Genomic DNA, 26,609 nt, shown 5'->3' with positions numbered 1-26,609 from the left:
TTTCTACACCAAATCCTCTAAATTGTTTATATTTTGTTGCATAATCTTTTTTTTTTCTTGCCCTTGCCCTAGCCTTTTGGGCCTTTTGGGGTGGACTTGCTCTTAAAGATAGAAGAACTGGACCTAACTGAACTGATTACAGGTTGGTAGAAAAATAAACTTTTTAGCATAAATTGAACCGAACCGCTCATACAGTAATGATTCAACTAAGGACTTACCCTTTATTTACTGTAAATAATGTACAGTGATTATATATATATATATCACATACAGTTGGGTTTTAGGACATCTACTTTTCAACATTATCCTCCAGTTTATAATATTAATTGGATACAGATGTTTATAATTGCTGATACAAAACCTGATCATTCAACATGCTCTAAAGTGTTCATAGAAAATCTCACTTCCAGAAGTCCAAACATCGACGACTTCACATGACGGCACAAAAAGATGCTCTAAGGTCTACTAGTGAGCCTTGATATGTGGGTAGAGTCCCAAAATGTGCTCCGGCATGAAGTCATGCCGTGTTAGAATTCCGACGATTGGAGGTCTCTGCAACGTGTACAGAAAAACATCAGAAAGTTGCTTAGAAATTAGTTTCGGAAATTTATTTGGAACTGTTATTGAACTTTAAAAGGTAAGGAAGATTGGAGACAAAATCATCCAAAGTTTCCAAGAGTAAATAAAGAGAAATATACCAAAGCAGATGCAAACAGTGGCCTATTTAACTTGAACTAGAACAAAACAAAAAACAGAGGAAAGGAAATGTTGAGATTTCTTCTCCAGGATAAGGTATAGTACTTAAATTTCCACCAAGATTGGCAGCCTTATTCACATGCTAGAACTAACCATACACAGAAAGAAAGAGAGCAGGAGAAAAGGAAGGGGAGAACAACTTACCCCTTGGCTCTTTGGTACCAAACACAGGTGTCTTAGACCAAGTTGCCGAAAGAGAATAGCAGCCTTGGCTAGTGACATTGTCTCAACGACTGTGTACGGCGATGCATTTGTAATAGGATGGAGATCAATATACATATCCATCTCCTCCTCTTCGATATCAAGATCCTCCAATTTGATTCCCTTTCCTGATCCTGCCTTAGCGAAATCAAATGCAGCAAATCTGTGTAAGATCTCTGCTCCACAAACAACCCTGTCCGTCGAAAAATTCTTACCCTTAAGCAAAATAAGCAAATGAGACCTTAAAACCAGACCACACAATTCTGGAGCGTCTGAAAAAGGTGGTTCATCAATCACTGGGAATCCGTTATGCCCTGTAGTCCTCAAAGCATCCAATATGCGTCCAACCTTCTCAATACCAGAAAAAGTAACCAATGGACCAGAAACAACATCACTTGTGACCAAATGCCTCATGTATGGTTCTGCATGAGCCTCCAAATAAGGCAATCCCTTTATTTTAACTATTTGGTCATAAATACCCTTGTTGAAGTTATCAGCCACAGTTTTCGAAATAAGGAGAACCAACATGACGAGGGGAAGCAAAAGTAAGTCATTGGTGAGTTCAAGCAGTATAATACATAGGGAGACTGTCATTCTCATAGTGCCACCCAGGAAGGAGGCAGCTCCAAGTAGGGCAAAGAGACCTGTGTCAAGAGTAGAGATTGATTCAAACAACCTCCCAACAAGACGTCCATAGCAAGCTCCAGCTAATATGACAGGGATGAAGAGCCCAGAGGGAATAGCAATGCCGTAAGTGATAATTCCAAGGAAGTAAACAGCAGCAAAGAAGATAAAAAGAGAGGAAATGTGAAATTCTTTTGTTGTACTGGTGCTGAATAGATTACGAATGGCATCATCATTAGTGTTTAGAAATAGGGAGGCAAGGTCATTGTAATAGCCTGATGGGCAATTGAAGCTTTTATAGTTACCAGATTGACCAACAGTAGGACAACTCACACTCTCATCAGTAGGGCATGCTTGGCACTCCGCAAACCATGGTAAGCCATAAGAAAGACATGATGTCAAGAGAGCAATGGTGATAACAAGTAAGATTTTGGCCGCAGCACCCTTTCTGCAGCAAAAGAAAAGCCAGATAAATTTTGGAGGAAAACATGAGAACTTGGTTAAAAGCAACAAAACCAGCGCAACTGAGAAAATGATTATGATCAAAATCTCAGATGCCTTATCACTGCATCTAAATAAGGTCATGTTCTCAGTCATGACAGAAAGAATGGGATCAGTATTTTTAGCACATGACCAACAAATTTAGAGGAGATTATTTTACAAGTGAAAAATCCCAGAAGTCACAATTGAGTAGGAGAACATACTCATGAATGATGCTATAAGTTCGAATGACCTTATCCACGAGATAGTTATACATGCTTCCAAAAATTCCTCCAAGAATTCCTAGGAATAATACTGCTAGTATATCAGGACCACTGTATGTTGCACTGGCTGCACTGACATCATACATGATAAGACCTCCTTGCCCAAATAGCCCACAGTTTCCGGTAGTACAATATTGTATAAAGACTCTCAATACTATGGCGACAACTGCTGTTGTGAAAAATGTCCTCCAAAGAAGAGCACTCCGCCACCTGAAGTTTTCCAGTAAAGACAACACGTATTCTCAGAACCTACGTGTTACACATTCCAAGCACCAATAATCATGGTACTGAAACCATTTTGCAATCTCAAGGGAATACCTTGCAAGCAAGGATTCTAAGAGTTTCATTTATATTTCTGGTGGGTAAAGAATTTAGTATTATTCTAAGATATCTTTCTTTCTATCATACAAAATTGGAAATACGATCAAAGTGAGATCTAAATACAATCCTACCCTTCAACTTTTTTGTAATAATTGCCTGTGCAGGAAAATTAAACCTGTCTGCTTCTACTTAGTTTACCATTTCACCAGACAAGGGTTGCCTCTCAGGACGGTAATCCCTACATAACCAGGGCGCTTACCATTTCATTCAAATTTCTACATCTTAAAACACTGTAACCCTAAATTTATAATACAATTGTGGAAAGAATAAAAACATTAACAGTTTCTACATAATTTGCGTAACATACCAGTTATGCAGATAAAATCCACAACATTGCCCATGATAATGAAACCATCATCTCTGTTTTCACAGGGACAGAGTTAGGAATTTGCGAGTTCATTTTTTAAGCCCTTAACATTCTTTAATGCATCGTGTGTTCAGAATGGATATCACTTCAACCACTTATATAGGAAACATATATGAGCAACTAACTTAGCAGTCTAAATTCCTGGTTACATATCAAATTCCAGCAAGCTTGCTGAAGCATGGACAGTAAAACACTACAAAATAATAGAAAAGAGAGAAAATGTGATGGGAACAAACTAAAGTAATTTGACATGGGCAAAAATATGGAAACTAGACTTGTTTACTTGGTTTTTATTATTAATATTTTAGTAGATTTATGATTACTATTGTTTCCTTATCATAGTGTGATAGGAATTGGGGCAAAACTGTTACAGTTTTGGTTAGTCAGTTAGCCACATGTCAAGTTTTAGTTGGGAATTTGTTAAAAATTACTGTTGTAACCTCGTTGATGGCTTTATTACCAATTGGGGAGCCATTGTACGATTATGTTGAGAAATATACAGAAATACTTCTTGGTCAATTCCTAAGGTTGAAAGATAGTCTTATCATAGTGGGAATTTATTAGTTAACTGTCTATACAAATAGATGTCTCTTGCAAGGGAATTTCAGCTTTGCCTATTGATTCAAATTAAAAAACTTTACCTAATTTCCTCTCCGTGTTCAGAGAGAGAGAGAGAGAGAGAGAGAGAGAGAGGGGTACCACGAAGCTGCCTCTTCAAGAGCAAACAGAACACCACCAACTGGGGCACGAAATGCAGCAGCCACGCCAGCAGCAGCACCACATGTGATCAAGTCTCGTCGGTCGCGATCGTTTTTAAAGTATCTTAGCCATGACCAAGTTAGATGATACTTGCGAGAGCCTCCCTGCCCAAGAAAAGAGGCTATGCAGGCACCTGTATGTACCATAGGCCCTTCTTTACCAACCACAAATCCGGCAGAAACACCAAGAATGGAACCAAAAATCTGTTAAACCCAGAATGTATGCATCAGATAGAAATTCAAAGATTTAGATTTAGGTTTATTAAAGAAAAAATTAATCAGGTAATCTCTGACAATCCAGAATTTTGAGGATGCGCAACATAAACAAAAGCAAAATACCTTTTGAGCAAAATATGTCAAAAGAGAAAATAACACATAGAAGAGAGACATATATTGTAATAAGGTATTGTATTTGGTGCACAATAATACAATAGATGGAAGCACAGCGTCTCTAACCATCTAGCCCTTTCCACCTCAATAGGGTGCCAATCCAACCCTTCCACACTCCGCCTTTCCCCTCATTCCTTTGAGTAAAGTCTCTTGAAAAAGTTAAATATTTCTTCCTCAATCCTCCTCTCATTGTCAGTGAAAGATCCATCACTCAGTTCCAACCTTCCTATCAAATTTCCCTCTTTCTCCCATTTACCACTTCATGAAACAGTTTGGCATTACATCTCTTTCCCAATCCACTTTTTCCTTTTGCCCCCACACTATCTCTTCCTTAAAAACAAGTTCTTCAAATTTTAGCCTTAATCTTGCCCTCTCCCATCTTCTCACTTCCCGCATTTTCTCTCCCCTTCCTCCGACAAACCTAAACTTCTTTCTTTTTTTCCCCTTCCATTTCCATACCCTTTTTTGTTTTCCTTTTCACATGCAAACGAGGAAAGAACATGAAACTTGAACTATTTGCACTTTCATAATAACTCAAATATATTTGTCCTATATACAAATGTATGCACATGCACATGTGCACACATGCAGTGGAAGAGGAGGGGGAAGGGTAATCCCTCCGTACCTTGACAAAGAGAGTGCTCGGAGCAAGTATTGAATGCGCATCCACACCGTTCAAATAAGCTTTCACCTCAGGAATACCAGAACCTGCCGCAGCAGGAGCAATAAATGCACAAAGAGCTGCTGCTACTGCGGCTAAACCTACATTGCTGGCAGCATATGCTGCAAAAGCCTTGTAATATCTGCACTGGAACCATTTTACTGTTACATTTATTTATTCTATAAACACATCCAGCAAACTCAAATAAGCGTTGCACAAGCATTTATGTTAGTGATAATGACCAAAAAGCAAAGTTACCACAGTACAATAATATCCTAACAAACCATGATCCTGGATCACTCAATCCAAAACATGGTACACGTCCATTCTATCAGAAACTTCTTCCAATTTATCGCTTTGGATTTTCTCTGCTGCAAATAATATAAAGGCAGATTTGTTATGCATAACTGTTTATCTAATGACATATGTTAAATAACCTAGACACTTATATTTGCCCACACTTAACCAATTCAAGAACCAGTTAACAAAATTCCAGCCCCTCTTTGTGTTCTCCCCCATGCCCTATATTATATTTCTCTTTATTCCAAACAAAAAAACAAAACAAAAAAGCATGGCCTACAAATCGTTGTCGGTAGCAAATTAGCCACACAGAAAAGCTCAAAAAAAAAAAATTCTGCATTCTGAAATTTTGAGATTAAAAAAAAACCAAAAGAGAGGCTATAAGTCAGAAATAGAAGAATTCATTCATATATCTTTTTTTATTATAATTTTAATAACTAGAACTTCCTCTCCCTAAGCCCCCCTCCCCCCCTTCCACAAAAAAAAGTGCAATGCTTCTCAAGGAATAAAGAGACACGGGAGGCTAGCTATGATCACCTATCTTCGCTCCTCAAAACGGTTAGAAACATGCAAGTCCTCTTTTGCTGAACACTCTTGACCTTCCTACGAGCAGTAGTTCTTTGAGCTTATTCAGAACCCCTTTTTTTTTTTTTAATATAGGAGAACCTTGCTAGGTACCTTACCTTTCCATATCATTAAGGATGAATTCAATACATTGTCTTATTACAAATAAAAAACTTCTTTTGAAGCAGACTACAAGAATTAATATAAGGCTACAACCATTCCTCCATGTTCTGAGGTTAGTGGTGCATCATTTTCCTATTTACAATCACCTATCATAATGATCAGCATAGTGAAAGTGCAAGGAAATATGGGTTTTTTTTTTTTTTGGTTCTGCAGCTCCTGCTAAGCAGGATTATTTCCTGTATGTACAGTATGTGTCAGCTATCAGTACAGATGAAGATGCTATTACAGCCCATTTTCATTGCCAACCTTCATGCTTGTACGACATAATGTAGCAACTAATTTATATTAAAAGACTACACAGTTTCCTCAGAAAAATGTATACTGAAGATTTAAATAAAAAAGAGCAGGTCAAAATGTCAAAGAAAAAGAATATCATAGATTGACGTTGTGGAAACAAGGCTTACTTTTCGTCAGACATGAGATTGCTAGTCAAAAGTAGCTTGAATCCAGTTATATTCTCAACTGCAATATTATTGAAAAAGCCAACTAGTCCAGTAAAAAGCCCAATGAGAAGTGCAAAAGCCCACTTTAGCACAACATACTGAAATACTTGAATCTTCTTAGCTGACCTCCAGTCTTCCCTAAATAGTTCATTTTCAAAAATTCTGCAATGCATTTTAAACAAACGATATCTTAGCACTCAGCAAACAGCACCTACAGAACAAGAGTAAGATAATTCCAAAAAGAATTTAAGCACCCAAGGCATCATATATCACTCCGAAATGTTACTCAGATCAGGACATTGCATAAACACAGAAGAAATGGACTAAAGATGTTTAGGAGCATTCCCACAGGAACAGGAAAGAAAATGATGTAATGCAAGTGCGAGCAATATAGGTGATTACTGAGGTAAAACTACATAGCAAGCCACAATTGTGAATATTGCTAATAAAAATAGAAGGATCTACATATAATCTCAAAGGAGAACAAAACCAAGTTCCCTGATTCCCTCAGTTGGCAATTATGCCTCTAACCAGAAAACTGAAATTTACATCTAGCATCCACCCTGGTCTTGGATGAAATTTGTGTTAACTGCACAATAAAGTTAGCATGAGCCATGGGCCACGGATCCCATGAACTAGAAAGTTATCATCCCCTTGACCAACCTTGAAATGATATGAAAAGTAGCTAGCTAAAGCTTATCAAGATAAGAAAAACAAATCAAAGATGGAATCTTCCTAGGCCATAACCATTAAAACAATTAACCAAAAAAAAGCAAAAAAGGAGCTATCAAGATAAGAAAACCATGCCAAAATAATCTAGGAAACAGACCCTTTTTTCTTTTTGGGATAAACAAGTGCATCCTCCTATTATGGCAAAACATTTAGTCAGTAACTCACACCAAACCCAGATTCAAAACAGTCATAGAGGGAGGAGGATCCAAAAAAATAAAAGATGTAAATGCCCATTTTGAACAACGGTTTGACAACTATTCTTAGGTGAGGAAGAGAAGCTTACTCGTAGTCAAGGCTCTCAATGGGGCAGACATTGGAACCCACAATGGCAATCTGGGAGGTTGTATTTTTCCTCTTAGTCAGAAGTGGTTCGCTGAATGTCGTCCTGTTCTCCCTCTCCTTTCCATCCAATAAATCCAAATTCTCAATGTCAACACCACTTTCCCTTCGTAATGACAAGTTGCTGGCGCTATGATTTCCTTCATCCATCTTAGTCTTAGACTTCTCTTTCTCTCTTATGTATATATCATCTGACTGACTTGAGATTGAAAAACAAATAAGAATCCAAAATATCCAAACCCAGAAACTAAACTACACTAAACTCAAGCTGAAGAGCAAGAAATGGAACGTTTTGTGTTGGGTTCTTACAGTAGTTGCTTTCGGTTAAGACAAAAGTCAATGATTCAACGATCACAAGCCAAGCCAGATAGATACAACATCTTCTTCTGTGATGTGATCCATCTGTTATTGCGGACGAATATGGTCAGCACGAACTTGAAGAATCAAATACAATAGAAAGCCCACATGTCTTATCTTTGAGAAGAAAAAGAAAAACACTATTTTTTTATTTTTTTTTGGGGTCAAAAAGTAAAACACAAGTGTTTTTTTTGTCAACAAACACTAGTTAGCCAGAGGAAATTGAGTAATAAAAAAACCAAGTAGGTGATGAGGATCAAGAACTAAAATATCGATAATATCGGATAAGGGATATTTTAGAACATGTGTGCTTATCGTATAAATATCGATGATATTTGGAAGGGGATATTTTGGAACATGTGTACTTATCGTATAAATATCGATAATATCGTGGAAATTTTGGAAAAATTTCGACAATGATAATATTCTTCAATTATCATCAATATTTGGTCAATATATCACGATATGGACATGGAATAGAAAAAAAATAATGAAAAGGGCTTATATGCGAGCACACACATGGGGATTCGAACACGCGCCACTTCCATTCTTCTTCCAACGCCTTATCCACTACACTGTTGATGACTTTGTTACACACAAAACCAACCATTTCCCTACCCTTTATATCTCATGCCTTTTGGGATGAAATCAAGCGGCTCATGGAAAGAATCTAAGACCCAATCTTCAAATGATTTTGCTTATGACGCAACGTCAACCAATCTCAGATCCATATGGGTGACATGTTAACAATTAGATGCAAAATTATTTTAGGAATTTATCATTTGATGACTAATCTTCACAACAAACGTACTCTACACATTGAGATGAAGAAGACAGTGAAATTTTTGAACATCATAGGAACTCTATGTGGTACTAAGTCACTCATGTATCTTACCATCCAATGTATAAAGTGTAAAATATTGTAGTAAATCATTATAAAATAAACGATTATGGTGTGTTTAATCTTTTCATTAATTACTACATATTTTCTACACTCACAATGTTTGTCAACTCGTTATATAATCAACTTAAATCAATCAAACCCACCATGCAATGCATTTTCTCCCAAAAATTTATTATAAAATAATAGATAGTTGACTAAATAAACATCCACTAAAGTTTCAATAAAAATTTCCAAGTCTTTCTTACAATTTTCATGGTTTTTTATTCCATTTTAACCAATATCAATAATTTCCCGATATTTTCGTGTTTTTGGACCCCCAATATTTCTGAAACCCTTGAAATTTTAGATCTTGATGAGGATAAAAGGAAAATGGGACGACGGGACACTAGAATATCAACCTCACTGAGAGTGAGAGGGTCTTTTCCGACCCAAAAAAGAGAAAGGGTCTTATTCAAGGGAGTGGATCCGTTGTCCCCAAATTGGTGTCCCCTCCATGTCCCCTCTCTAATTTTTTGACACGTGTCAACTAACATAACAATGAGTTAACTCTGTTAACTTTTTTATTTGACAATTTAAAAAAAAAATTAAATTAAAAACTGCCCAAATATCCCAGCAGCCAGCGAGCATCATCTTCTTCGCGAGAGTCTTCTCCTCTTCTCCAATTGCAGCATCAATTCCTTCCTTGCAAAACCCAACCATACCCACTCTCCTCCCTCATAATCTCTGCATCTTCTCCACCATCAACTCTCAAACACTTGCAAAACCTAGTTCTCCTCCCTCCTAATCTCTGTTTGGAAATTTCAGCACCATTTTTCTTAAACCCTCAACTTCATTCGCGTCAGCAGTCCTGTCCCCTTGTTGACATTCTATCTCCATAGGCCAACTCAATTATTTTCCTCATTGGCCAGTCTGAGAAGCCTGGCATCACCTGTAAGTTGTGCTAAATTAATTTGATTAGGCATGATTGAAATTTTGGGGGTTTTCATGTGTTTGGCTATCTTTGAAGAATTTGTGAATTAAATGGTTAATTGGAGTCGAATCTATTGCTGTTATGACATAAACCTTGTGAAGGAGAAGAGAAGCTGATGGATTTGACACTGCGGCTGAAATTCCAGAAGAAAAAGATCTGCTCCAGCAACTACAAGGAAGTGCCCCTACCCTTCCACCAATCAATGTCATAGCACCTTAGCCAGTTCGACCAGTGTGGACGAAGTAGACCTTGTTTTACAATAGTTTAGGTGTTGTGGAATTTCGGAGGTTGTTAGGATAACAGGATCTGAATGTCCTACTAGAATAACACATCAAGAGTTTGTAGGAATGTTTGTATAATAGGTGTAGTTGGATCAGTCAATGTTTTTTGATCTGAAGAAGTTGAATGCAGAATGTGTTTGACAAAATGTTGCAGCTAAATGTATGCATTTTGCTAATTTATTGACTTACTTACTCAAGATAAATCTGTTTTTCCCTCATGAGGGAAAGAATGAAATATAGTATTGTTCAATACTTGTCCTACAACTTAACAACGAGCAATATTAAGTTATAATTGATTCCACATAGTCCCTGGTTTTGTTCCAATAATATATGACATCAAATGCCTGTTAAAATTGTCATACATATGAAGTCTTTAACAATAGAAAAGGTAAATACATGCTTGTTCCAAATGTCATAACCAAATATTCTTAAATGAAACCTTGAGTTGAAAAGAAAGAAAAATTCTTCAACATTCTGCTCATTCAACATCTTGGACATCCATATCATGTGTCTTGGCACTGCATGTTAATTTAGAGCTCAGCAAGTCTAGTCCTTCAAAGCTTAGTAAGCTTAATTCTTCTTCTTGTGGTAATTCTGCATGCATATATGTGTATACAATGAAATAAGTTAGTACTCATTTACGAGAAAACAGAAGGTAGTAACCAATTACAAGGAATTACCTGTAATAAATTCATCATGCTAGTTGGACCTTGTTGATAGTTGCTCAAAGTATTATGGGTTCTTATGTAGTATTGCTAGTATACAAAAAAGTGCACATGAAGAAAAATATATATATATATATATATATATATTTATAAGTTAAGTCAGTAACATATTTTACATTACTTGTGAAATGCCATAGATAGACACCAAAAAAAGGATAAATTTAACTTAAACATTACCTGTGAATTATCCATCGTTGCTTGAGATTGGGTTGGCATGTAAATAGTTTCATTGTGAGAATCAGGTTCCTAACATTATTTTAGAACCATAACTTTTAAAATGAGTTAAAATAAAACAAATATTAACAATCATAACTTTTAAATAATAAAAAAATATATTAAGATACCTGTTCCAATAGAGCACATTCTTCTTTATTTTGAGGCTTTTTCTTTTTTGTGAGCTTTTCCAAAGCATTCTTTGGCCTTTTAGATTTGCAAACAACTTTGGTTTTAGTTTTGATTCCTCTAACTTTAATGATATCATCATCAATACAAATATACTCATTAAGCTTAGATGCAGTAGCAGTTGTTGAGATCACTTGAGTTGGTTCTTGACTTGCTTTCTTCATCAAACACGCATCTGCATCTCCCAACGTATTATTAAGTCCTAATATAGCAGTTTCATATGCATCTTTCGACTCTGATGCTCGTGTTGCTAACTGAGTATGCAACTGACATAATTCTCTGTAACGCCTGACAATTTCTACCTCCGAGCTATTTTCACTAGAGACATTGCAAGTAGCTTTTGCACTCTTAGCCTTAATATTTTTAATATTTCTTGTAGAGAGGATTTTTAAGGCACACGCACACAAGATTCCTGCGAACTCATACTTCTTACAACTACATAAAACCGTATTATCTCTTGAGTCAAATGTGACGATGTGGTGCCAATACTTCTTATGAGGGATAGCTTCATATTTGCTGATGCTTCCAATCTCACCATTGAATTTCAAGACACAATCATGATCTTTACACAACTCATCTTGAAACAACTTAAACACTTCTGGTGTATATATATATTTGATATGTGCTTTAATATTTCCAATGGAAATGACAATGCAGGTGAACTTTGACTTGCTCTAAATTCAGCTTTCAACTCTTGATAATAACGATCTTCAACTAACCTCTGAAAATGTTGAAAAAATCGTAGCAAATCATATTTGTAACTATCATACTTCTTTAAAGCATTATTCAAGAACAAAAATTTTGTCGCCCATAAACTAATGCCCATTGCTCCTTTATATTAAACAATCGCCTTAACCAATCATTATCCTTGAGATTATATTTTTCAAGCATGTTATTCCAAGCATTTATAAAATCATCTTCATCTTCATAATCATATATGTGTTGTGTAGATTTCAGCTGCACCAAAATGGATTCAGCTGCATCCTCAACTTGTGATACTCGCAAGTGCACGAACCGTTGGTAGTTTAGCGTATGTAAGTGCGAGGTCGATCCCACGAGGATTGGTGATTGAATGATCCAATTCATTTTTCCTACACAAAACAGAAATGAAAAAGAAAGGAAATAAATAAAACAAGGAAGAAAGAAAATAACTAACTCAAGTAGATAAGTTCCCAAGTTCAATTAGATTAACGGATTGATTCTAGCTAATGTATGATTAAGCCATGGTGTGTGGTCATAACCTTGTGTTCCTAATTCCCTAATTTGATCATTTGTTGTCTAACCTAAAATTAAGCATTAGGAACCCATTAAGCATAGAAGAACAATTTAAACAACCAAGCATGTATCTAATCCCTGTTGTCGAATGTCCATACATACTCTTCCTATTCATAGTTCAATTCGAATTAAAGCATGGTGTATACTCTTAATTCAAACCAAGATAGCTAACATGCAAGCCTTAATGGTGATCAATCATTCAAACTAGCATATTAACTTATAAGCATAATGAATAAGAACATGAACCATAATTGAAACTTGGAAACTAATCAAACTTGAAAAACTAAAGAAAAGAATTTACATAATGAAAAGTAAAGTGGAACTAAGAAAACTTAAGAAGAATTTCAAAACAAATATTTCATTACAACAATTGAAAACTAGAAAATGAAACTAAGAGAATTTGAGGGAGAGAAGGGAAGGGAGCTCTAGAGAAGTGTTTGAGAGCTCCCCCCCTTGGGGTGTGTTTACAAGCTTAGAGAACTTCCCTATTTATAGGCCTAGGGGAAGTGAAAATCTGAATTCAATATGGCTAATGCATACAACACTTGTTTTATAAAATCTGAAATGGTTGATGCACTTGTATTAGAAAATCTAAATTGGGTGATGCACTTGTATTAGAAAATCTTGAATTGGTTGATGCACTTCACCAATAGATCCCACCAGCAGCCCTAGCTCATCTTCATGTCACCATGACCAAGCTTCCAACCAGAAATGATAGCTCATACCTAGCTCACCATGACCAAGCATCCAACCAGCACATGCTGAGGTCAGCATGACCAGCAACTTCAAGGGCTTACAACTTGGGCTTCCCTTAAGAATATTAAGACTTTAAGTACTCAAACTTGAAGTTCAGAATGTCTTCTTTCCAGCCATATATCATTTGGGCCAATCCAAGGTCGGAGGAGGAAGTTAAGGCCAAAACAAATTGCTAACTCATTTTGCGCGCTGATAAAATCCATCCTGAGCATGGCTCTGTGTTTGCTAGGTAACAGACTCCATATTTATCCAATGGGGCTAAATTTTGGATATGTTATAGTACACACCCATTGGAACAACTTTCATGAAGAATGCTGCCTCATCCGAGCTGTGTAGGTTGCTGAAACAAAGCTTGCAATATGACCTACGGAACTGGACTGGCAGGGGGCTGTAGCCAAAATGAGTTTGTCTTTTAAGCTCTTCATCTATTCATCCAAATTAGGCCTTAACATGCTTGAATTGCATGAATTATGCTCTCTTGCTCTATTTGCCTACAAAACACACAAAGGGAGGCAAATAACTTAGAAATCTAAGAAACTAAGCAAAAGAAGTAAGTAAATAGGGCATGTATATGTATGAAATTATGAGCTTAACAATATGCATCTACCAAAGTCTTTGGTAAAATTTTTCAACTTCTCAAAAGCATTGCTAAGATGCTTGGTTGAGTTTTGGTATATGTGCCAAATGCACAAACAGTGACATGTTTATAGCCACTCTAAAAGCAATGCTTTAGCCATTACTGCATCTTGGTTTGTCAGGACACTTATTGGTTTTTTTCCAGACATAGCCTTGACAAAAGTATCAAATAACCAAATAAATGTGTCAGCTGTTTCAACATACAATAATGCAACACTGAATACAATAGTTTGCCTATGATTGTTGACACCAACAAACATTGCAAAAGGTCTTCCGTCTTTATTTTTTCTATAGGTCGTATCAAAGTATACCACATCACCAAAATAATCATAATCCACCATCATCCTTGCATTGCATCAACCCAAAAGATATTAGTAATCATATCATCTTCATCCACTTGTATAGTGTGGGAGCAAATTTCGTCCCACGAGAATATTCGATCGATTGATTTCCCTTTCTTCTCTGTCGTCTCTTTCTCCCTGCAAAATAGATCGGAATAAGAGGACCACACCCGGGGGGTGTTGGCCAAAGGCCCTCCGATGCCTAAATTAGTTCAATTTATTCATAGAGAAATAATAGCTACACTACTACAAAAATTGAAATAGACAACGGGGAAAAACCGTCGTCTTTTTCTTTTGAAAACCGTCGTTAAATCGACTGCCATCTTTTGAATGTCAAACTACGACGGTGAATCACCGTCGTCTATTATTTGTAAAAACGACGCTTTTACTCAAAACCGTCGTCTATTAATTGTAAAGACGACGGTTTTTCTAAAATAACCGTCATCTTTACATCTAATAGACGACGATTTTTCTGAAATAACCGTCATCTATTAGATATAAAGACGACGGTTTTTCTGTAGAACTGTCGTTTATTATATCCAAAAATGTCGGTTTTATTGAAAAAACCGTCGTCTATTAATTGTAAAGAAGATGGTTTCTTTAAATAATGTCTTTTATTAACTCTATAACGACGATTTTTTCAACAAAACCGTCGTCTATTAACTATTAAACTGACATCTAAATTTTACATTTTAGCTTTTTTTTTTCTTTCTTTTTCTTGTTTCCAATGGTATCATAAATATATACTCAAATATGCTATTACCCGCGCCATACATGTATATACTCAAAAATTGTAACTTTCATAAATAGAATATCAAGAGTACAATAGAACAAAATAAAATCTTTAAAATGAAAGTAGTCTAGGGCCGCTAGCTGCAAGCCTAATTACAATAATACACCAAAATTCATATACCTAATTATCCTTCAAGTCAAGTTCTCCATATGCATACAAAGCTATGCCTTCATCATCACCAATTTTCCTCTGCATTTCTTCCACTTTTACCACTAACAGCAGCTTGAACCAACATTACTTCCCCCACGCTAGGAGTAGCTTCATTCGAACCACTTCCATTAGCGACTACCTGCAATCAGCAACTCAAATAGGCTATTTTAGGATATTTGTAAACATGGAGAAAAGACCAAATGTTTCCATTTGAGCATGGATTGTTGAGAAATTAGCATGCATCTCATTAGGAAGTCAAATTCATTAATTTAAGCAACCAAGCAGGGTACTTACTTTCGCATATCTTGAATATGCACTAGATGGCTCTATACTTGCCAACAATGATGACATATGAGAGCATGCATTTCATTTTGGCTGTTGCATTTGTTGCTTAAAACATATAAGAAACAAGATGGGCTACGGGTAAAATATCAAGTGCTTGGTCTTTTGTCCAACAGCAGCATATTATCCAACACTAAATAATTGCAAAAAGGAATGCACCTAGACAGGTAACCAAGAAGCATCCATTGTGATGATCTCATCAAAGGGTTACAGACACTTGCATTCCTTAAAAACAAAAAAACAAACTAGAAATCTAAAATCTAGCTAGCTACCAATAAGAGAAACACAACACAACCATAGAATTGGAGAAATGCAAACTTCACTCACCCTTCAGATGCAGCAAATGCAGTTCTTGTTGATAAACTCTTCTTGAGACTATTTCTTTAGGCCCCTTCCCTTGCACTAGCTACCTTCACACTGATTGGCATCTGTCATGCTAAATCATATGATCAACAACTAACATGGTATCAGGAACTGTAACTTATGATTAATATACAAGGCAAACAGAGCAACAACTAATTTATTGAACATTAAAATGTTACATAAAAGGGATTGATCTGTCTCAAAGGTTTTTTTTTTTAGCACTTACAGATCATTCGTAGGCATGGACATGACTAGCAAACACTACGTCAACCTTGTGCTGCACGAACCACGGCTCAAACATGACTCTCATGGTCTCTCCTTCCATGTAATGATAGTTGTAGCTGTTGTAGCTGTTGTACCATGGAGAATACAGTAAGACAATCAACCATGGTGTCTCTCTCTTGTTAAATTTTGGTAGCTCCTGCTCAAGCCATTGGTACTGAGGAGTGTATTTACCTTGAGAACAAAGAAATGATATGTTAAATGAGACTGTTGCAGCAGTAAATTTAACAAGGAAATTAATGTATATAAGATTTCACTAACAAGTTAGAATTGATTGGATGTTACATGGAGAGCCAAGTGTCTTGTTTGAATCAAAGGTTTGGCCCAAATCCCCTGCAAATGAGAGCCAAATGGTAAGTCAAATTTACAAGTAATCAAATAGCCAAATTTGCCTTGTAAATTAATCAAAAGCATAAAACGCAAACAGAGCAACAACTCAGAATCAAATGAAAAAAAAATATAACATGTAAATAATAAAATAAATAAATAAATCAAAGAAGTGGAGAGAGTCTGAGTTGTATGATACTTGAAACACTACTAAAAATCAAATCTAACCAGTAAAAGGATACTAGGGATTTGAAATAGCAAAAGCCCCAAATCTCTTACTGAAACCCTCATTGACCACGACTGTGCAAGGAGATGGTTGTTGACCTCAACGACATGAGGGAGAAGATTGCGCTTGATGTTGTTCATGTGGTTGGCAAGGGCTTCTTGCTCCTCCTTGTGAAAATCGTGGAGACGATACTTTTGGCGACCTCAGTGACATGGAAGCAAGGATATGGCGACCTCGGTGAACTGGAAGGTGAGATCTGTGACCTGGATAGCAAGCTCGGTGACGAAGAGGGTGCCATGGAGATGCTGTTTCAGAGATGAGAAAGGGAGTTGAGAGAGAGGGAGGGTTTCTGAAAAAGTCGCGAGAGAGAGTGTTTGAGAGAGAGCGAGTTGCTGTGAAAATTATAACTTAAGTAAAATTTTTGTCCAACACCTTTACAAGCACGACGGTGTTTTAGAAGGAACCGTCTTGATTTTAAACTTCAACCTTTACAAGCACGTAATTTTGTCTAGCGTGTTTTAAACTTCAACCGTTTTAGAAGGAACCGTCTTGATTTTTCATAGTTTTAAAAAATACGACACTTTTTAGTTTTACAGTCGTCTAATAAGGGTCGTGGTTTTCCATAATTGTAGTAGTGCTAAAAAGGGTACGGAGATGTATGTATGATGTGAACTGAGTGGTCGGAGACGTGTGTGGTGGTCGGAGCCTTGTATAAGAGGGAGAGAGAGGAGGCGGCAATGAAGAGATTTTTGTAGTATTTTTGTGAGCTTAGAATGGCTTACCTCATGCCTTGCATAGCTTCGTATTTATAGAGCCTCGTAGGGTTAGGGTTTGGAGAAAAATAATCCTTGTTGGGAAAGGAATTATTTTTCTGATTTTAGGATATTTAAATCAATTAGGGATTTAATAAGAATCAAATCCTTAATTCAAGGCAAGAATCCCCAAATCAAATAATCCCCAAATGGAAGGAAATATTTGACTTAGGGTTTGGCTAAAATTCAGTTCCCACATATAGCATAAAAGAAATTGAGATCACTCAATTGCATTTGTTGTAAATATTCTAACAGGCCCCCTGTATCTCCTACCCTCATTTCTCTTGTACGCTTTGAACGTAACTAATTTTTATAATCTACAGGAATGAATGAATCCAAGATTCTAACGGCCACTGGCTTGTCTACTCAGAAGTTCTAGAGTTGCTTTTGGAGCAATCCTCGAACTATCAGCCATATCTGCTTCAACTATTTGTGCAAAGACATGTTCCTATGTGACCTAAAAAAATCGGTCTTACAAGGACTAGAAGTAACATGTGTTAAGCTCATAATTTCATACATATACATGCCCTATTTACTTACTTCTTTTGCTTAGTTTCCTAGATTTATAAGTTATTTGCCTCCCTTTGTGTGTTTTGTAGGCCAAAAGAGCAAGAGAGCATAATTCATGCAATTCAAGCATGTTAAGGCCTAATTTGGATGAATGGAAGAAGAGCTTAAAGACAAACTCATTTTTCCTACAGCCCCTTGCCAGTCCAGTTTCGTGGATCACATTGTAAGATCTGTTTCAGCAACCTACACAGCTCGGATGAGGCCGCATTCTTCATGAAAGTTGTTCCAATGGGTGTGTACTATAACATATCCAAAATTCAGCCCCATTGGATAAATCTTGAGTCTGTCACCTAGCAAACACAGACCCATGCTCAGGATGGATTTTTGTCAGCGAGCAAAACGAGTTAACAATTTGTTTCGGCCTTAACTTCCTCCTCCGAGCTTGGATTGGGCCAATACTTGTGTGGTTGGATCATACACATTCTGAACTTCACAATGGACATCTTAAAGTCTTCATTTGATTCAGCCTAGCCCAATTCGTAAGCCCTTGAAGTTGCTGGTCATGCTGACATGAGGATGAGCTGGTTGGAAGCTTGGTCATGGTGAGCTAGGCATGAGCTATTGTAGCTGGTTGGAAGCTTGGTCATGGTGACATGAAGATGAGCTAGGGCTACTGGTGGGATTTATTGGTGAAGTGCATCAACCAATTCAGATTTTATAATGCAAGTGTTGTATGCATTAGTGAAGTGCATCAACCAATTTAGATTTTATAATGCAAGTGTTGAATGCATTAGCCATATTGAATTCAGATTTATCACTCCCCTCTCCCTATAAATACCACATCCATTCCACATTCAAGACACAACAAAAATCCTGGGATTCACAACCCCACAATTCACTCCAACCATCCTCAAACACTCTCACAATCCCAAACACTCCAACAATCACCAAAACAACTCCAGCTTTCTTCTCTTCCATTTCCCTACGAATTTCATCTTCCTTAGCCATCACCACTCACTCAAACTCATCCCAAATCACCTCCATATCCTTCATACATCTTTCTAGAAGTGGGGAAGCTCTTGGAGAAGCATTAGAAGTGGAGAAGCACTTGGAGAAGCCTTGGACACCACAAGAACTTCATAAAAAGGGTTTTTCTACTCTTATTGCATTCATTATGTTTTCTCATTTCTGTTCAAGTCTCTTTTCCATTATGAGTAGCTAAATCCATAACTAGGGCTTCGATGTAACCTAACATGAATATTCTGGGTTTATAAGTTTGGAGTTTCAAGTTTGATTCATGATTCATGTTCTTATTCATTATGCTTATAAGTTAACATGCTTGTTTGAATGATTGATCACCATTAGAACTTGTTTGTTAACTATCTTGGTTTGAATTAAGAGTATACACCATGCTTTAATTCGAATTGAACTATGAATAGGAAGAGTATGTATGGACATTCGACAACAGGGATTAGATACATACTTGGTTGTTTAAAATGTTCTTCTATGCTTAATGGGTTCCTAATGCTTAATTTTAGGTTAGACAACAAATGATCAAATTAGGGAATTAGGAACACAAGGTTAGGACCAAACACCATGGCCTAATCATACTTTAGCTAGAATCAATCTTTGAATCTGAATTAGACTTGTTACTTGAATCTTTATAACCCAGAATTGAATTTTTATGGTGAATCGAATGCCCTAGTCTCCAAACCTGTGTTTTAACCTTCAAAACCACCCTTTGTTACTTTTGTTTACTTGCTTTCCGTTGCAATTTCAGTTTGTTCATTTCTTTCTATAATCACAAGCATTCTCACTTCAAAGTTCATTTTAATCTTGCTGCATTTGTTTTCAAACTCACTCTTGCTTTAAATTCTGTTTTAGATTTAACTTCCTAACTTCTTGAATTCGGTAATCTAAAGTACATAACTAATTTGAAATTCTCAGTCTTCGTGGGTACGACCTCGTACTTGTCTTGCTATACTACTAATTGCCCCGTACAATTGCGAGTTAACATATTATTAACAACAAATTTTGGAGCTCCCTTCCCTTCTCTCCCTCAAATTCTCTTAATTTTGCTTTCTAGTTCTCAATTCTAGCTTTCCTTTTTCTTCTTAGTTGTAATTTATTTTTCTTTGTAATGTAAATTCTTTCCTTAAGTTTTCAAGTTGAATTAGTTTCCAAGTTTCAATTATGGTTTTTGTTCTTATTCATTATGCTTATAAGTTAATATGCTAGTTTGAATGATTGATCACCATTTAGGCTTGCATGTTAGCTATCTTGGTTTGAATTAAGAGTATACACCATGCTTTAATTCGAATTGAACTATGAATAGGAAGAGTATGTATGGACATTCGACAACAGGGATTAGATACATACTTGGTTGTTTAAAATGTTCTTCTATGCTTAATGGGTTCCTAATGCTTAATTTTAGGTTAGACAACAAATGATCAAATTAGGGAATTAGGAACACAAGGTTATGACCACACACCATGGCTTAATCATACTTTAGCTAGAATCAATCCATTAATCTAATTGAACTTGGGAACTTATTTGCTTGAGTTATTTCTTTTTTTTCTTGTTGTATTTATTTCCTTTCTTTTTCATTTCTGTTTTTTGTAGGGAAAATGAATTGAATCATTCAATCACCAATCCTCGTGGGATCGACCTCGCACTTACATACGCTATACTACCGAACGGCTCGTGCACTTGCGAGTATCACCCCCAAACTTAGATTTTGCTAGTCCTCAAGCAAAACAAAAGAAAAACAAAGATAAAAACAAAACAAGAAGTTAACTAGACCACTTTCGTAGGTAACTCGATTGCATTGAGCGAATGCAACAAGCCTTTAAACCTCTAGGCATCCCTAGTCGGAGAAGTTGTGTCTCCTGAGGGTTTAACAGATACGATACCCACAAACGTTTTACTGACTCTACAAAACAAAGTAGTTAGAAAACTTAATAGATTTGTTAGCCCTTAAGCAAAACAAAACAAAACAAAATACAAAAACCGTTAACCTTCCAACCGGACAAAAATGTTAAACTTCATAGACATGGCTCAACAAGGAACCAAACAAGCACTAAGGAAGTTCTAAACATTATTCAAGTGCTACCACAATCTCACAAAAATCATGCTCAAGGTGTGTGTGTGTGTGTGAAGTAGCCATGAAGATACAACTCATGCTTCTCAAACAACGATATGAATTCTTGCAAGAATGAACACAAGTTTGCCAAGCTAAACCAAAATCAATAGGACTTTACTCATGGATGTAATGTAATGGTTAGAAAAGGAATGGATATTGAAATACAAAGTCTAAGGAACAAAGTAGAGCATGTCATATAAACAAGATCATTGACATTTGAAATGTAAGGCACATAAATTGAAAAGCTCACAACACCAGATTTTGCAATTGAATCACTTCAAAATTTGATTTTGACATTTACACAATTTGTATAAAATTTGGCCCAATTTTGCGGCTCTTTACCCTAGATCACCTTTATTTCTCCTTATATCACCCTAGGGTCGTGACTACATTGGCCACACTTCTTTTCTCTTTTTCTTTTGATTTTTTTTTTCCTTTAGCTCATTTATTGCCTTGAATACAATCTGAAATACAATCATACTCTACATGTCCCCTAGATGGTAGGATGTTTAATGGATGAAAAGGTGATAGAAAGAAATGGCTAAGTGTTTGGGCACAAAAGGGTTTACAATGGAATATGTATTGTATGGGTTGATGGAGGAAAAAGAAAGAGGCTTAACAAAGATGGCCTAAATCATATCTTAGTTATAACTTAACATTCCAGTGAATCACACAAGCAAAAATGCATACAATTGGGTAAGACATGCAAGAGTTGTATAATCATGGGTAAAGTGCATAGCAAGCTCAAGCATAATTATGTGAGACTTAGCTAGCAAAAGAATAAGATTCAGACCTAACACAATGCTTATCAAATTCCCAAGAGCCATATTAGAAGTTAGGCTCAAGATTTATCATTGGTGTGGGAAGGAAAACTGAAAATGACTCAAAGAAAAGAAACATAAAAGAAAAACGTGAGGTTTCAAATTGCTGTTCTGCTCAATTTCAACATATAATCTGTTTTGACATGTAACTTTCAAACCACTTGGTCAAATTTAACGTTCTTTATGTCGTTGGATTCAGCATGAAAAAATGAAGAATACAACGCGGACCAAACTTTCAAAACAGTAGCAGAAAAAAAAAATTGTAGCAATGAAGAAGCCTACGTTTTTAGACACAAACACAAAAGCTAAAAACTTTCCAGCACCCCCAAACTTAAATGAAGCATTGTCCTCAATGTTAAAGTAAAGTAAAGATGATTGAGAACATGTAAATGATAAGGGGAAAAGTTAAGAAGAAGGTTTAGAAAGAAAAAAAAAATATATATAAGCAACTCATGGATGACCAGTTAAGGGCCTCAGAAAACACAGCCAGGGGATCCGGGAAGGTTGGAGGGGTCACAATGGTCCCGCTTAAAACCCAAACTTCTTAGACACCGAAGGTGTCGCCTAAAGAACTCCTAGACACTGTATTGACGGAAGTGCTCACTGGAGTTACCATAAGTCAGCTCATATGAAAAATCTTTTTAAATTTTTAATTTTTTTATTTTTATAAATTTTTATAAAAAAAGAAACAGAAATTTAAAATAATAACAAGTAAAGAGAAAGGATTGAAATGCTCCCCCTTGAAGCGATTAGGTCGAGAGTGATGCACTTGGAGGTCGCGACTTCTCCCATTGCTCCACACTTCCCATTCTTATGATTGAGGTTGCCATCTCTCTCCATTTTTATTAAGCTGTCATAAATTGCTAAAACAAACACACAAACTTGAAATGGAGTTAAAAGGATTAGGAAATAAAAACTAAAATGAAAAGGAAAATCAACACACATCCAATTCCATGCTTCAAAGCAACAAGCGCCAATGGGTTGTGTAAGCTGGGACTTAAACCCAGTTTTCTTGCTTGTTGGGCAATTGTCCTTTTCTGTTGGACTACAAACACAACTTGTCCATTAAAGTCATTAACTTTAAAACTTGAAATTGTCTAGTTAAGAAAAAAAAAAAAAAAAGTAGGAAAGCCAAATAGAATCAAACAATGTTACCGATCCCCGGCAACGGCACCAAAAACTTGTTGTGTAGATACAGCTGCACCAAAATGGATTCAGTTGCATCCTCAACTTGTGATACTCGCAAGTGCACGAGCCGTTCCGTAGTATAGCGTATGTAAGTGCGAGGTCGATCCCACGAGGATTGGTGATTGAATGATTCAATCCATTTTCCCTACACAAAACAGAAATAAAAAAGAAGGGAAATAAATAAAATAAGGAAGAAAGAAAATAAATAACTCAAGCAGATAAGTTCTCAAGTTCAATTAGATTAACGGATTGATTCTAGCTAATGTATGATTAAGCCATGGTGTGTGGTCATAACCTTGTGTTCCTAATTCCCTAATTTGATCATTTGTTGTCTAACCTAAAATTAAGCATTAGGAACCCATTAAGCATAGAAGAACAATTTAAACAACCAAGCATGTATCTAATCCCTGTTGTCGAATGTCCATACATACTCTTCCTATTCATAGTTCAATTCGAATTAAAGCATGGTGTATACTCTTAATTCAAACCAAGATAGCTAACATGCAAGCCTTAATGGTGATCAATCATTCAAACTAGCATATTAACTTATAAGCATAATGAATAAGAACAAAAATCATAATTGAAACTTGGAAACTAATCAAACTTGAAACTAAAGAAAAGAATTTACATAACAATGAAAATTAAGTAGAACTTGGAAAAACTTAAGGAGAATTTCAGCACAAAGATCTCATTATAACAATTGAAAACTAGAAAGAGAAACTAAGAGAATTTGAGGGAGAGAAGGGAAGGGAGCTCTAGAGAAGTGTTTGAGAGCTCCCCCCCTTGGGGTGTGTTTACAAGCTTAGAGAACCTCCCTATTTATAGGCCTAAGGAAGTGAAAAATCTGAATTCAATATGGCTAATGCATACAACACTTGTTTTATAAAATCTGAAATGGTTGATGCACTTGTATTAGAAAATTTGAATTGGTTGATGCACTTCACCAATAAATCCCACCAGCAGCCCTAGCTCATCTTCATGTCACCATGACCAAGCTTCCAACCAGCTCAATAGCTCATGCCTAGCTCACCATGACCAAGCTTCCAACCAGAAACAATAGCTCATCCTGAGGTCAGCATGACCAGCAACTTCAAGGGCTTACAAATTGGGCTTCACTTAAGCAAATGACGACTTTAAGATGTCCATTGTGAATTTCAGAATGTGTCTGATCCAACCACACAAGTATTGGCCAATTCCAAACTCGGATGAAGAAGTTAAGGCCAAAACAAATTGCTAACTCGCTTTTGCTCGCTGACAAAATCCATCCTGAGCATGGTTCTGTGTTTGCTAGGTAACAGACTCCATATTTATCCAATGGGGCTGAAGTTTGGATATGTTATAGTATACACCCATTGGAACAACTTTCATGAAGAATGCGGCCTCATCCGAGCTGTGTAGATTGCTGAAACAAATATTGCAATGTGACCTACGAAACTGGACTGGCAGGGGGCTGTAGCCAAAATGAGTTTGTCTTTAACCTCTTCATCGATTCATCCAAATTAGGCCTTAACATGCTTGAATTGCATGAATTATGCTCTCTTGCTCTTTTTGCCTACAAAACACACAAAGAGAGGCAAATAACATAGAAATCTAGGAAACTAAGCAAAAGAAGTAAGTAAATTTGGGCATGTATATGTATGAAATTATGAGCTTAACACATGCGTATGCTCAAACACACACTCAGTAACACAATACTTATCATTTAGCCAACAACTAATTTTCATCCTTGCTAGACATCCAAATCTTGTCTCAGCACGATGAGATTTCACATTGCCATCACACTTATTCTTTTCACGCTTACCTTCAGCAAAGCAAACAAAAAGTCTGTCTCTCAACTTCCCACATTTCTCTTTATGAAATTTACTACGTCTAATACTAAAACCAATACCATATGCATATGCATTGTAAAATTTAAAGGCTTCTTCTTCTGTCTCAAACTCCATGCCTATTACAGGAATTAGTTTTTTCTGCATGTTAGAATGAATCAACTCTATGTTTTCGTTACCTTGTGTAGTTTCTGATAATTTTTCTTCATTACTTTCACTGTCTACAAAAGCATTGAAGTCCGCACTCGTTTCAAAAATTAGCTTCGGACTTGCTTGAGTTCCATCATAGTCTCTGTAATTATTTTCCCCGTTCATGTCCTTGAGAAAATTGGCAACACATAATTTATAAGATTTAAATTTCTAAATGTAAAACAATAATAATAAAATAACAATTAATTTAATTGAGACAGGGATTGATTACTCTAGCTGGGTTTGATTCCTATGAAATCATCAAAAGGTTGATTCCTATGGCTGGGATTGATTTCTATAACAATGAATTTAATCGAGATAGGGATTGATTCCTATGGCTGGATTGTTCAAAAGGTTGATTACTATGAATATGAAATCAAACATATCATGAAGATAAAACCTAACAAAGAAAATTGAACAAATAATACTTTGATCTAGTGTATATGATATAAGTTTCCAATATATAGGGCTTTGCTCACCTCCATTCACGGGGCTTCAACAAAAGGTATAATCGATTGGTTTAATGGTGCTGAAATTTCCAAACAGAGATTAGGAGGGAGGAGAACTGGGTTTTGCAAGCGTTTGAGAGTTGATGGTGGAGAAGATGCAAAGATTATGAGGGAGGAGAGTGGGTATGGCTAGGTTTTGCAAGGAATGAATTGATGCTGCAATTGGAGAAGAGGAGAAAACTCTCACGGAGAAGACGACGCTCGCTGACTACTGGGATATTTGGGCAGTTTTTAATTTTTTTAATTTTTAAAATTGTCAAATAAAAGAGTTAACTGAGTTAACTCCTTGTTATGTTAGTTGACACGTGTCAGCAAATTAGAGAGGGGACATGGAGGGTACACCAATTTGGGGACAGTAGATCCGCTCCCCTTATTCACTGGAAAAAAAATGATTAAAAAAGTGTAATGCTAGGCTTACCATATTTTTATACTACATTTGTAGAAGCATCTATAATCATGCTCTCTATTTTTTTAGTTGCAATTTAGCTAAAAACAAACAAATGTTGTAAATCCATAGGATGCCTACCATAATGCCCCCCATAATATCCACCATATTACATTTTTGTAATCTATGCTCTTACTATTGTAATTAGTAGCTATAACTTGTGGTTTAAATACCCTATTGTTGTAAGCCTATGAATGGGTGCTTATCAAAGATGAAAGAGAGAAGTTGATAAAATGAATTATCTTGTCTTTCGCTTCCTCTTATTTCTCTCTATAATTTCTAGGCTTATTATCACAAAAGGTCCCTAAGGTTTACGAAACTATCAGATTTCATCCTTAATATTTTTTTGTGTCATTAGTGATCCTCAAGGTTAGTATGTATGATCACAAATGGTCCCTGCCGTTAGATTCCGTCAAAAACTCCGTTAGTTTGCTGATGTGGCATATATATATATATCACAAAACATCCCTGAGGTTTACACACCTATCACAAATGGTCCCTGCAAATTTTTTAAATTTAAAATTCATAAAATTTTGATTTTATTTTTTAAATTTTATGAATTTTAAATTATTTT

At 36.2% G+C, this 26,609-nt stretch overlaps 1 protein-coding gene, 1 long non-coding RNA gene and 1 pseudogene across 5 annotated transcripts; all 3 read right to left on the bottom strand.

Moving 5' to 3' along the window:
* Window positions 1-201: 201 nt before the first annotated feature.
* Window positions 202-7,932, bottom strand: LOC110750150 (chloride channel protein CLC-c). Of its 2 annotated transcripts, none has more exons than XM_021950423.2 (8): window positions 7,773-7,932; window positions 7,408-7,662; window positions 6,354-6,554; window positions 4,867-5,044; window positions 3,793-4,055; window positions 2,286-2,555; window positions 901-2,029; window positions 202-552 (listed from the first exon to the last, which is right to left on the bottom strand). In XM_021950423.2, exons 2-8 carry the CDS (start codon window positions 7,611-7,613, stop codon window positions 466-468), a joined length of 2,334 nt encoding a protein of 777 aa, XP_021806115.1. In that variant the 5' UTR covers window positions 7,614-7,662; window positions 7,773-7,932; the 3' UTR covers window positions 202-465. The 2 variants fall into 2 exon arrangements, with proteins under 2 accessions (XP_021806115.1, XP_021806116.1); XM_021950424.2 differs by having other exon boundaries at window positions 7,408-7,658; window positions 7,773-7,926.
* Window positions 7,933-10,256: 2,324 nt separating this feature from the next.
* LOC148294862 (protein FAR1-RELATED SEQUENCE 5-like) lies at window positions 10,257-25,207 on the bottom strand (annotated as a pseudogene).
* On the bottom strand, window positions 14,892-17,019 carry LOC110750149 (uncharacterized). Of its 3 annotated transcripts, none has more exons than XR_002525686.2 (5): window positions 16,596-17,019; window positions 16,302-16,373; window positions 15,985-16,214; window positions 15,723-15,831; window positions 14,892-15,192 (listed from the first exon to the last, which is right to left on the bottom strand). It is a non-coding gene; the product is annotated as an uncharacterized LOC110750149 (long non-coding RNA). The 3 variants fall into 3 exon arrangements; XR_002525687.2 differs by having other exon boundaries at window positions 16,647-17,019; XR_015835083.1 differs by having other exon boundaries at window positions 16,302-17,018.
* Window positions 25,208-26,609: the final 1,402 nt, after the last annotated feature.

The sequence above is a fragment of the Prunus avium genome, chromosome 4, assembly GCF_965620075.1.
Source record: "Prunus avium chromosome 4, drPruAviu1.hap1.1, whole genome shotgun sequence".
In the NCBI taxonomy this organism is placed as follows: domain Eukaryota; kingdom Viridiplantae; phylum Streptophyta; class Magnoliopsida; order Rosales; family Rosaceae; genus Prunus; species Prunus avium.
This window is presented reverse-complemented; position numbering and strand designations above follow the sequence as displayed.